Source organism: Physcomitrium patens, chromosome 6 (genome assembly GCF_059467195.1).
Source record: "Physcomitrium patens ecotype Gransden chromosome 6, ASM5946719v1, whole genome shotgun sequence".
Classification (NCBI taxonomy): domain Eukaryota; kingdom Viridiplantae; phylum Streptophyta; class Bryopsida; order Funariales; family Funariaceae; genus Physcomitrium; species Physcomitrium patens.
In genome coordinates, this window is record NC_143415.1 from 4,479,065 (window position 1) to 4,492,236 (window position 13,172).

General features: G+C 27.5%; 1 protein-coding gene across 1 annotated transcript; it reads left to right on the top strand.

Moving 5' to 3' along the window:
• Nucleotides 1-10,760: 10,760 nt before the first annotated feature.
• Nucleotides 10,761-12,849, top strand: LOC112283941 (uncharacterized). Its single transcript, XM_024523356.3, has 4 exons — nt 10,761-11,034; nt 11,205-11,258; nt 11,452-11,551; nt 12,284-12,849. The coding sequence occupies exons 1-4, from the start codon at nt 10,987-10,989 to the stop codon at nt 12,415-12,417; spliced, it is 336 nt and encodes a 111-aa protein (XP_024379124.1). The 5' UTR covers nt 10,761-10,986; the 3' UTR covers nt 12,418-12,849.
• Nucleotides 12,850-13,172: the final 323 nt, after the last annotated feature.

Consider the following 13,172-nt stretch of genomic DNA (forward strand, 5'->3'; position numbering starts at 1 on the left):
TTCCACTCTGATCTTCCATGCTGATCACCTTCCCATCGTGATCTTTAGTCTATCCTGTCTCCAATGGTACACTGAAATGAAATGCCATGAAATTTATGGCTGTTACTGGAACAACACAATTTTTATGCCTCTAAATTAAAAGTGTGACATCACCTATTGTATACTCTTAAATTTCTTTCCTGTTGTTTTGTAACAATAAAATGGCCAGGTGCATTCTTTTGGGACTGGGATGTTAAGTGGATACACACTACTATTGGGTCCATTTGGTGCCTTTACAAAATTTCATAGAAAATAATGAAACAGCTTTCTAAAACAACATGTTTTGTTTTAGTGAGTAACTGTTACAAAAGTGAAATGGTTTGAAAAATGTGTTTTGAAAAAAGTTCCTTCCAAAATTTGATCCATGTTAATACTGTTGGTCTTGTTGATAGAGATGTTGAAGTTGGGAATGTTCTCAAAGAGTATGCAGATATTACGTGGAGAAACAGTAATCTACATTAATTGTAGATTTTTTTATTACTTTATTTATTTATATTAAAGTATACCTTAAAGTAAGGCTTAGAATATGTAGCGCCTTGATTTTAAAAAAAAAGAAATGAGAATGCTTATTGTGTGTACAACTCTAGAATGAAATATGTGTGTGAATATATATATATATATATATATATATATAGTGTTATCTTTAATAATTAATCCTCCATAAACTAATAACTTCTAATGATTAATCAAAATTTGGAAATTGACTCCATTCTATGATGCATAATTAATATAGGGCATGTGACATGCAAGGTTATATGGCTTATATGTTATTGGGCATGAACAAGGCCATGCAAGATAGAAACAAACTATCTATCTGCACTTCAACTCATTGCTTCTAATAAGCAATGCTTTGAGCATTTTTTTTTTTTTTTTTTTTTTATTATTATTATTATTGTAAATTTTACTCCTATTATATTCTAAAAATGTTTTAGAAGTAATGAGGTGGTGTTGTTAATATTAAAGCTTTGATGTTCGTGACTTTTTGACACTTGCTAGACATAAATAATAGTCTTCTGGATCTTAACTAATAATAATTAATATTGATAATTAAGCACTTTGAGTTTATTATTAAAACTGCTATGAAATTTTCAAGATTGAAGAAAAATATTATTTTTTATGTTTTAAAATGACAAATTTATGTATATAACATACAATTGATATATATTTTTAAATATTACATAAAAAATTACATATTTTTAATATTTGACTAAAATAAATAATTAAACATACGCATATATCTATATATATTAAAAATTGCAAAATTGATATGGATTGATTTAAAAGACCCTATTTTTAAATTTTAATTTATCAATGAAATGGAAACAAATGTGATTTCTTGAATTAAAATAGTTATAGTCTTTTGAAGCTTGTATTTGAGATATTTATCCTTAAATAAAAAAAACTTATAGTATACAATAACATGCTTAAAAATATACTTTAAAAAAAATGCAAGCTTAATTGTGGAATCTTAGCAAAGATCTTTGTGAAAATTTCTAAAAGTTTGAAGATAAATTGATATATATATATATATATATATATATCTCAATATATATCAACATATTTATTTTTTCTAATTTTAACTTAATTTAAAGAACATTGAAGATGAAAAGTCTAAAACATTATGATTATTATTATTATTATTTTAAAAATCTAATTCATCAAAATAAAATTGCTCAAAAAATCATTAGTTAAAAATATTAGTAATTGGTCTTTGGTAACAATTAAATAGTCCAATTTTTTATATTTCCTTAGATAATACATGGTAGTAATACGATTCTATTTTTTTTAATTCTTTTAATAAACTATGTTTTTTTTAGAATGCACTTGTTTCTGGTTTTTTATGTTATATTCTATGAATCTATTAAAAAATCAATTAACTGTACAGTTTTTGAAGATTATATTGTAATTTTAAAAAATATTAAAATAAAGGCTCCTATGCAGTATATATTCACCTTTATTTTTTCTTTTTATTTTTTTAACCTAATTTATTTATTTAGCTTCTTATTTAATACAAGTCTATTTTTATAGATTATATTAGATTTATATTAGATTTTTCTTTGAGATAATAAAATAAATTTAAAGAATAAAATCTAATAGTATAAAATATCTCCAAGCTAAAGTTAATCTAATATTTTTTTTATATGGTAATGGAATAGGTTAGTTTTTTTTTATAATCTATATAAAAATAAGTGTCAATTAATAAAAATCACAATTAATACTTTTAAGAAGTATTTTAAACTTAAACATTTAGCTTCTTTTAAATTCTATATATATATATATATATATATATCTTTTGCAACTTTGTTTTGTAGATAGTTATAATAAAAATTATTTGAAAAAAATAAATTAATGTATGGTGTTTCACATTACAAAGACAACTTAGATTTAATATTGGAATATATTTATATTTGAATAAATAATTTTTATTCTGAATAATATCAATGACTTAATTAATTTTGTTAATAAAGAAAGAAAATTCTTATAAAGTCACCTTATAATGTTGTTTTTTCAACATAAATTTGATTTTATGACCTCATATCTCAAAATGAGAGATTCTTATTATTTTTATGCTGAAGAAATATAATACATTAATTGATTTAAAAATTGTTAATACATCTTTTAAATTAATAATATTAAATTTCTTGTTAATTTGTGTTTTCAACAAAATAGTTTCAATCAAAGACCATATCTTATTTAATTTTTTTTATTAGAGATTCTTTAAGAATAAATCTAGATTTAGTTAGTTTTTTATTGAACATTTCTAAAAAGCTTTGAAATGATAGAAAAAAAATATTATAATTTTAAATTCTACTCATCTTATAAAATATTATAAAAAATAATAAAATTTTAATTTTATTAATTAAAATTTTAAATTTGTTTTAGATTTTTAGAAATACTTAAAAAGAAATGTATCATATTTTATTAATATTTTTATTTCTTGTCTAAATATAATTATATATTTTCATATAATATATTAAAAATAACAAATTATTACTAAATTAATAGATTTATTTTTTATTTTTTTATTTTAATTATTTGATAGTTATATGGTATATAAAAAAAATTGAAATATTAAATTTTGAACATATTATATTTAAAAATATTAAAATTTAATTATTAGAAAATTAATTAAATTTTTATAGGCCTATTTAAAAAATAGAATATTGTATTGAATAAAATGAATGTAAAAAATTATTAAGGACATGAATCACAAGCAACCAAGGGAATCAACACACTCTTGTGTTATTAAAAAAGAATAAATAATCAATCAAAGATAATATAATATTAAAACACGAATGGCTATTATCAAAAATAAAAAGACTAGAGACTCTAGAAACATGACTAAAAATAAGAAAGGCATTGACAAGAGTGAAGAAGGTCTCATTTTTGCCTTCAAAAATATTAATTAATTAGACTTTACATGGTGATATTTTATATGACCTTCAATACATGTTCAACTTGCAAAATACATGTTTAGCTTGCATGATAAGTTTCTTATATGTACACCACATAGCCAACTTATACCGCAAATTGCTAATATATATAATACATGGCCAATTTTTTGGCCAAGTTTTTAACCTACCATTCATCTATAAATACATATAAAGTCAATTCTACATCTATAAAGCTTCTTAGAAGCTTGTCCAAAAGATATTATCAAATTTATTTATATTTATTTATTTTTACTTACTCATACTATGTAATTAATTATAAGTATTGATTGTGTTTGTAATATTATTTCTCTCCTTCCTCCTTATGTCTCCTCTAGGATCAAGTTCTATGAAGAGCAATGTCAAAGACATAAAATTAAAGAATGTAAATAAATATGTTAGTTTTTTTTTAAAAAAATATGATTATATATATATATATATAAAAGAAGAAATTGGAATAAATATTGTTAAAGACTAAAAAATAAGAGACTCTTAAAACTAGACTTGAAGCTAAAAAAGAGTTGATAAGAGTAAAGAAGGCCTCATTCTTGCCTTTATTTATAATATCTAACTAAAAGCTATATGTCAACATTCTATAAGACCTCTAATACATGTCTAATTTTCAAGGTAAGTTTCTTATATATCTAGTATATGTCTAACTTCTACTATAAGTTACCAACATGTGTAGTATGTGGCCAACTTATAGACCTAATTTTCAACCTACTAATCACCTACACATATATATATTAAGGCAAAGCTGTGTCTATTGGCTTATAAGAAGCTTCTCTATAAGTTATTAAAAATTTTATCTATTTTTATTTAATTCTATATGCTCATATTACTTAATTAATTATTAAAATAAATATGAATGTCCATAACTTTACTCCCTTCTCTCCCCCTTCTTTCTAAAAACAAGTTCTATAAGGAGTAGTGATTACATGTTGAGGTAGTCCAAGATGCAATAAATTATATTTGCCACATATTTTGATCTTTGTTCCTTTTGAAGGTAGTTGATAGGTCTTCTCAATCATTAATAGTATTTCATATCATAGTAAGAAGATTATCTTTATATTTGATCATTATTAAAGCCTTTATAACTTTTTTCAAACAAAATATTTGGAATACTATTAAGATTATTTTCTACTTTTAATAATACCACCAAAAATTGGAAGTCTTTTTGAAGGTTGTGATATCAAATGAATTGAATCTTGCCATTTATTTGAAAAAAAAACATATTATTATTGAAGATCTTCATTTCTATTATATTGTCTTAAAGCTTGTGGCAATCACAATGTCTTATTTAGGAACTCAATAAAAGATAGCTTTTGAGTTGAATTTGCTAGTTTTAGATTTTCTATATCTTCAATGCCAAAAATATAAAAAAATATAATTAAAGATAGAAGATAAGTTGCAATCTTTATTGAAATTTTTTTCTTTTATAGCAAAGAATTGCTTGACTCTTCATTTTGATTTTAATAGATTTTATCAATAAAAAGCTTTAATTCTCTTTGTTGTATATGTAAGTTTCTTAGATGGCTCCCATGTAGATTCATTGATACCATATCCATGCTAATATATAAGATATTCTACATTTTGGCACCACCTCAAATTTGAAAGATTTTTTTATTTCATGTTCTTAATTATTATTCACTTCTACAAGAAGATGTGGTATTTATCTACTTTTTGACATATCTACTGTCTTGTATGGCTCAAAATAAATAAAAATAAAATACAAGATATATCTTTATAGACTCAAGTAGATATAATTAATAAGCAACTAGATTAATTTGTTTACAAATAGAAAATAGTCAAAGTCTATAGTATTCCAATTTATTACAAAGACAACTAGTCTTGAAATTATAATGAAATAATTGTACCTTATTTCAAACATGGAATTAAATTTTTTCTTTGCAATAGTCATTTGCATTGATTTTTTTTCCATTCTTGAGCTTTCTTTAATTATGCCTTCATTATTAATTCTAGCTTTGATGAATAATTTGCCAAATTTTTTGTTGCAAGATTATTAATTTTTGAAAAGTAAAAAATATCAAATTATGAATAATAATTATAATTTTTATAAAAATTTATTTATATAAATAAAAAATACTGTGTTATTATAAATAAAATTTGTCAATGGCAATAGAATTATTTAATCATCTTAATGGTAGTTATTGGTATATTTCAAATATACTTAAAAACTTAACTTACTTATTTTACTTCTCCATCAATTTAGAGATGAAAAGCCAAAGATAATTTAATATCCATCTCCAATATTTTAAAAATATTTTTTCTAGAACTTTAATATAAATTGAATCATTTTTATTCAATATAATATTCTTTGATAATTCATGATAGCAAAAAATATTTTTAAGGATTTTTTTAGTTATTTGTTTATTTATAATAGCTTTTTTTATATAATATAGAATATGATATTTTGATAAAATAATTTATTATTATAAATATAGAATAATAATAACTTGAGATTGAAAAATCCATGATAAAATCCATAGAAATAAAATACCATGGTTGTTTTGATATATGTAATAATTGATGAAGTTTATAAGATTGATGATAAAGAATATTTGATCTTGAAAAAAAATCACATTTTTTATAAATTTATAAATTTCTTTTCACATTAAAGGCCACCAAAAATCTCTTGATATTAACTCTATGATCTTTTTATATCCAAAATGTCATATAGCAAAGAAATTGTGACAAACTTAAAGAGTACAAAATTATGCTTTATCTCCTAGAATATATAAGCATCCCTTAAAATAGAAAAGATTATTTGAGAATTCCAACTAATAATTATAATGAGATTTAAAAGGATTATTTTTCATATCATGAATAAGAAGATCTAAGAACATACTTAATTAAACTTGATTAAAAAAATTAAACAATAGTCAATGTTGATTTCATTGCTTAAAGATAAAATTACCTTGGCTTTAAGAGAATTATTTGTTATTGATTAAAAGTTATATTTCTTTTTTTTGGTACAAGATAAGAATGCCTAAAAAGTTCATTTTACAAACTTTGCTGTTTTTTTAATTAATATATGATCTTGAATTCAAATCTTAATAAAGTCATGTTCCAACAAGCCTGGTGATAATTTAAAATTTGTATGAATATGAAATATTTGAGGTTCTTGTAATCCATATAAACAATCACTAGACTTGAAGTATCTTCTAAATAATAGTGCCATTCTTAATATAAATCTATTATTGCAACAAGTTCTTTGTTATAGATCTTGTAGTTGATCTTTATTGTTGAAATTTTTTTCAAATGAAGAGGTATTGGATGAATTTTTTAATCTACTTCCATTTATGATAATACTACATATAAGATAAAGTTTGATGCATTTTTTTCTATGTAATTTGGCTTAAAAAAACTAATCTAATACAAAATTAGAGTGGTAATAAAATATTTTTTTAAAACTTCAAATATTGCTTCTACTTCTTTATTTCTCTGAAGTATATTTTTACAAATAAAACATATAAGTGGAATTGTAACTTAAGAAAATTCTTGATAAAGATCCAATAGTAATTGATAAATCTCAAAAAAATATTAGATATCTCTTATTATTCTTGTAATCTCCTAATCTATAATAATATAATTTTTTTTAAGTCCATCATTTGAAATGATATATTTTAAAAAGACAACTTGAGTAGTATAAATTATACACTTTTTATCTTGACATATAATCTTACATCTTTAAGTTTTTGAAATATATGATAAAAATAAAATTTATGCATTTTAATATTCTTAGAGTAAATTAAAATATTTAGATGATAGACAAAAAAATTATCTAAAAATTATTGAAAAATAATATCAATTATATGTTTAAAAGTAGCTAATATACTTGTGAGTCTTAAAGACATGATATTATATTTAAAATACATATTTTAAATTTAAAACATAGTCTATTATTTTTTATTTTTTATTTTTTATTTTTATTTTTTAAATATGTACTAAATTTTACGTTCTTTGTAGATATATTTTTATATAGAACTTGGCTTGATTTAATAGATTTAAAATTCTTGGCATCAAAAATAGAAGATACTTATACTAAATGCATTCATAGTGTTTTTTTTGTTTTTGTTTTTTTTCTTCTAAAACAAATATGAACTTCTATTTAAAATTTTGAATAAAAAATAAAATCTTAGGCCAAATTTTCATCAATATACTCCTTGAATATAGCCAACTTTTTTTGTAATAAGCTATAAATTTATCCAAATAGAAATCAAGTTCTTTCTTGAAGATTAATTGAAAAATCATAAGAATAATGCTTTGAAAGAATATCAATTAAAAATTTCCACAAAGATGGATAGTCTATTTTTTTAAAGGAAAGAATAAATATTAGATAATTAAAGATGCTAGTTTGATGGTAGATAGTTTGCAACTTTTTAAGCACAACAAAAGAAGTAGAGTAATTCACTTACTTCTAAAACAAAATAAGAATAGTGAATTAGCACCATTCTCAAGGTTTCAAGAACAAGAATTACAAGCAACCAAAGAATTAATACATGCTTTTGTCATTAAAAAAGAATAGATAATTACTCAAAAATAACATATTACTAAAACTAAAATGGCTATTATTAAAGAAAAAAAGACTACAAACTCTTGAAATATGATTAAAACCAACAAAGGCATTGACAAGAGTGAAGAAGAGTTCACTCTTATTTCCATAAATATTGAAAAATTAAGATCTACATGAAAATGTTTTATAAGATCTTCAATGTATGTTTAACTTGTAAGATAAGTTTCTTATTTGTGCACCACATGGCCAACTTGTTGGCCAAGTTTTTAACCTACCAATCACCCACAAAGATATATAAAAACAATTCTATATCTATGAAGCTTCTAAAAAACTTCTTCATAAGATATTATCAAATTTATTAAGTTTTATTTACTTCTTCTTAATTCTTCTTATTTAAATAATTATTAGTATTGATAATGTCCATAATACAAAAAAAGATAATACTTTTTAACTTATATATATGTAAAAACAAACAAAAAAGGTGAAAATTAAAAAAGAAATATATCATATAAGTTAACTTATAACATGGCTATTGGATAATAGAAAAAAACATTATATTATAGAAGAGTTTAATTAAAAATATAGAAAAAATTTACTTTAGAGAAAAATAGAAAAAAATAAAGAAGTAATAAAAATATAATTTAGTATTATTTTTACCACATTATAAAAATAAAAAAGTCTCTATTATCTTTGTAGATTCATAAACAAAATAAGACAAAGCATATAAGAAAAAATAATATTATAGGAATTATAATATAAAAGTAAAAAATAACTTTCAGTAGAAGTTAACTAAAAAATCTTATATTGATACTTAATAAAGACAAGTAGCAAACTAAAGTAAAAATAAGACCTTAGGACATGAAACATGCGACTAATGTATATGATGGATTCTTTTGTTGAGTAAAGAGCATGATTCAAATACATCCTTAATATGGTTACTCTAAAGAATACAAACATGTATATATATAATCTAAAACTTAGCATATATATATATATATATATATATATGCAAGAACATATTCATCATATAGCCTTTTATGGTATTTAGTGTTTGCCATTTGAAATATATAGCTTAATCTTTATGTGGATGTCAAAAAAGCCACATTGAGTTAATCATAACTTAATTTAATTATAAAAAAATAATGCTTCTTTAAGTAACATTGAATCCTTGTCAAGTTCCACCAATTAGAAATCAACTTGTTATAATTTTTGATTAAGAAAAAACTTCTAATGCTAACTATTTATACAATGATCATACATAAATCAAGTTCCATAATTACCTTCCTTACCAATATATACCTCTCTTGGTAGTGTATGACAAATAAGACTTTATGTAAATTTTACTCATCAACATCCATATTTAATTGAAAACAATTCACAAAATAAGTCTTTTTAGAAGAAAATTCATTTCTTCTTCAAATTGGTTCTATAATAGAGAATTGACATAAAGAGCATGCTCAAACAAAAATTGGCACAATGCAAAAAAAAATGACTTTCAATAGTTGTTCATATGTAGAAAACAATTCTTGTCATATTTTGTTCTTCTCTACAATAGAGAATTGACTTAGACAACATGCCATAGCATAAAATATAATAATGCAAAAATGAGGGTTTTCAAGAGACATGTAGATGTATGGCATTTCTTGTCTTTTTTTGTTATATTCTACAGTAAAGAATTGACCTAAAGAACATGCCACAACAAAAATTGACACAATGCAAAAAGAAAAACTTTCAACAATTGCCAATGTAAAAAACACAATTCTTGTGCTTTTCTTTTGTTCTATTCTACAACGAAGAATTGACCCAACGAAGATGCAGTAGCATAAATTGGCAAAATCCGAGAAAATCATCAACAGTTGCCAATGTGACTTGCATCACACCTCCGTCCATGACCAGAAACACATTTGGAGTGGAATGAATTGGGTAAAATGACATCACGGACATCCATCATTACTAAACTGTTGTAAGATTTCTGGAAGTGGTCCCTTCTTCTCTCCGAAAAACTTTGAGAGCACAACCACCGACACTCAAACCGTAAGAGTTTCCATTTGCTGCGGCGTTGGAAACAGTCGCCACGCTATCGTCGTCCCATCCGGCGCGACATCGACCAGAGCTCGCCACCGCGGCGACAACGTCGATGCATGGCCGACCCACACCATGCAGCCGAACCCGGAACGCGATGCGCGAGCTGCGATCGTTGTCTCATGTCTGATGTCTGCAGCTAGAGCCGACACTAGCTGCAGACACTCTCACCGACTGCCGCATTTGGAGGTTGGTTCCCACGCTGGAAGACGCTGATACCCAAAATCTGTGACCAGCGTAGCGCAACTGGGCGGGCTCGGGTGTGTCGTATGAGTTACGATTAGGCAACGTCCACCACGTTGCTGGATCTCGGCATGCACGACCTTCGGGGATCCAACGCCCCCTCAGGCTCGGGCTGCAGACGCGGCTTGAGGGCGTATCACAGCGTCGCGATTCGGTGGTTGCCGTCGCAGCTTCTTTCCGGGTCCGCTGCGAGTACCGTTCATGCAGGTTTCGGTGCACACGCTGTGCGCGCCCCGCTGGCTTGCCGATGAAACATCGAGATCAAGCGTAACGTCGTGTCGTAAAATATATATATATATATATATATATATATATATTTTGTAATTTGTTTTTTGTTTTTCATTAACGCTTTGTCTGGACCGCGTCTGCAATGCGCCGGGGGAGGAAAGAAATAAAGTCGGGTTCGTTCAATCACGCGTCCTCCCAGACAGTCATGAAATACATTACGTTCGGGTAACACAGATACTCTTGTCTGGTAGTGTTGATATAGTGCCCGTCAGTTAGTGATTGTTTCCTAAACCTCCAAGCGCTTTCACGCAGCTCCACGCAACTCACACAGATACACTTGTCCTGTAGTGTTGGTAAAGTGCCCGCCAGTGAGTGATTGTTTTCTTAACCTCCAAGCGCTTTCACGCAACTCCGGGCTCCTCTATCATGGCTCACGCACCACCACCAGCTCCTAGGAGGGGCTATCTGCGTCATGTAAGGAGACACAGCTCTTCATCGTCCTGAATCGCTCCAGCGTCCTGCAGCATTTCCAGCTTTGAGCAGTAGAATTGCGAATGCCACAATTTCGTGTGTGCCCATGTTTCTGTTGCTGTCGAAGTCTTTCTTGTCTTGTATTGACGTGTCCCCTCTCCTCCCCATCACAGGTTTTCGGCCCGTCATATCGTCAACAACCAGTCCCAGAGCTTCCGCACGAGCGGGTATGTAGTCGGTCTTGTTCACCTGATGCGATCCTAGCAGAGTGTCAGTCTTGTTCAGACGACGCTATCCCAGCATGAAGTCAAGCTCCTATGATGATCCAGGAGCATGCTCCTTGGAGCATCGATAGAGAGCTTCCGAATAGGATGTCAGGCACCAGTAGTGCTAATCCAATTGTTGGCATCGTGATTGCAGAGTACACTGAGGATCCAGCTCCACAGGGACATCTGCCTGACAAATCTACTAACTGAGCTGGTGTATGAGTCGAATCGCCGACCTGAGCAGTTTTTCTCAGGTGGGTTCCCAATTCTTTTGTGAACCCTTTGAAAGTTCGGAAGGCTCCTGCCAACAACTCCTTGTGCGCCTTGCTGTGTGTGCGGTCATGTCTCACGAACAGTTCGATGTTCAATGGGCAAACAAGGTGAAAGTCGAGAAGGAAGCATGGCGTACGAGATGTAGGCTTTGGTCCAATTCAAACTTCCGACCCGAGAGGAAGTGTATCTGTTAGGGAGAGCCACAGTTCAAGTGGCTGCTGTGAGCGATGAGGATAGTGGCTTTTAGAATTTCATTCGTTCATTGCTGATTCGAGCTGGATCCATTGTAAATGATTTCAATAGTTCAAAACCGCACGAATAGTATCTTTGTTTTAGTGATTTGTTTTTCAAAGTATTGGAGGTCTTCGACGTACAAGCAGCTTCTCACATAAACGAGAATTCCACCTTGTTTTTTAAGGTCACCTTCGAAGCACAGGATGAATGTTGGAGTGGTATCAGAATGGTGCCAGTTTGAAATGAAATTATTTCATGGAGGCGTCAATGTTTGTATAGGATGCAAAGCAAAATTTTGGGAAGGACATAGGTGTTCAATCGGAGTGCTGTAGCGAAACCGAGTTTTGAATGTACAAGCAGGATGCGAGTTTCGTTTTGGATCATTTCAATTCCATGTGTACAAATCCAAAATCTAAAGCTGTTAAGTGCTGTTTCAAACTGCTTATTGACGGAGCATCATGTCGTATTCTTTGGTGCAGAGCCCAGGGCAGCCAAAGACGGTAGGAACAGGATGATTTTGATTATTACTGGCTTTTCTCCTGATGCTAACTATGACGCAGCAAGCATTTTGGAAGTGGTGAGGAGGTTTGACGGCAATGCAGACTACGCTTAAGTGGAGTTTCGATTGATTCCGATGATACCAGGCAAATTTGAAGTTTGGAAGCTGTGTCACTGTACAGAAATGAAGAGGCCCTGCAACTGAATCATTGTACAGAAACGAAGAGGCCTTACAATACATTCATGTAGAAAATATGGTGGCATATCGATTGATCCGTGTAGAGAATCTACTGGCCTATCGATGTATCCCTGTAGCATAGTATCTGAGTACATTCACTTTCCCCCTACATTGACTCTTCATGTGCATCAGCTTAGAACTGCACCCAATTCTTAATATTGTATGATTTAACTTACACTTGGATTACATTTGGATTGATTGGCAGTTTTGTAAATTAACATAAGACCAAACCAATGTGCATTTTTTTTGCTTCATTTCATGATTTATATAATTCATTATTTGCTTCTATTTATTTTCTTTTAGAATGATAAGAGCCTTTTTTCATATAATATTTGATGAGTTTAATTTTTATTGAATTTAGTTTGGTTTTTTTATGGATTTTTTTAATTTTGTAAAGGATATTTTTGTTTAATCCAATATTTGTTTTATGTTTTGAAGGTTGTTAATTTATTGAATAGGTGTGTTCTTTTATATTTTACTTATAAGTATTATATACAATTAAATTTACAAGCTAATTTTTTTTGTATCTTATTAATTTCCATTAAATGAAATTACATTGAAATAAATTTATTAAAGTATATCTAAAAAGTTATCTAATAGAACAATTGTAATAAATACGAAATATGTAAATA

Excerpts from the sequence above, each read along its gene's own strand:
- LOC112283941 (XM_024523356.3), top strand. The coding sequence starts at position 10,987 with ATGGCTCACGCACCACCACCAGCTCCTAGGAGGGGCTATCTGCGTCAT. Across the intron at positions 11,259-11,451 it reads CAGAGCTTCCGCACGAGCGG|AGTACACTGAGGATCCAGCT; the intron begins GTATGTAGTCGG and ends TCGTGATTGCAG. Across the intron at positions 11,552-12,283 it reads ACCTGAGCAGTTTTTCTCAG|AGCCCAGGGCAGCCAAAGAC; the intron begins GTGGGTTCCCAA and ends TCTTTGGTGCAG.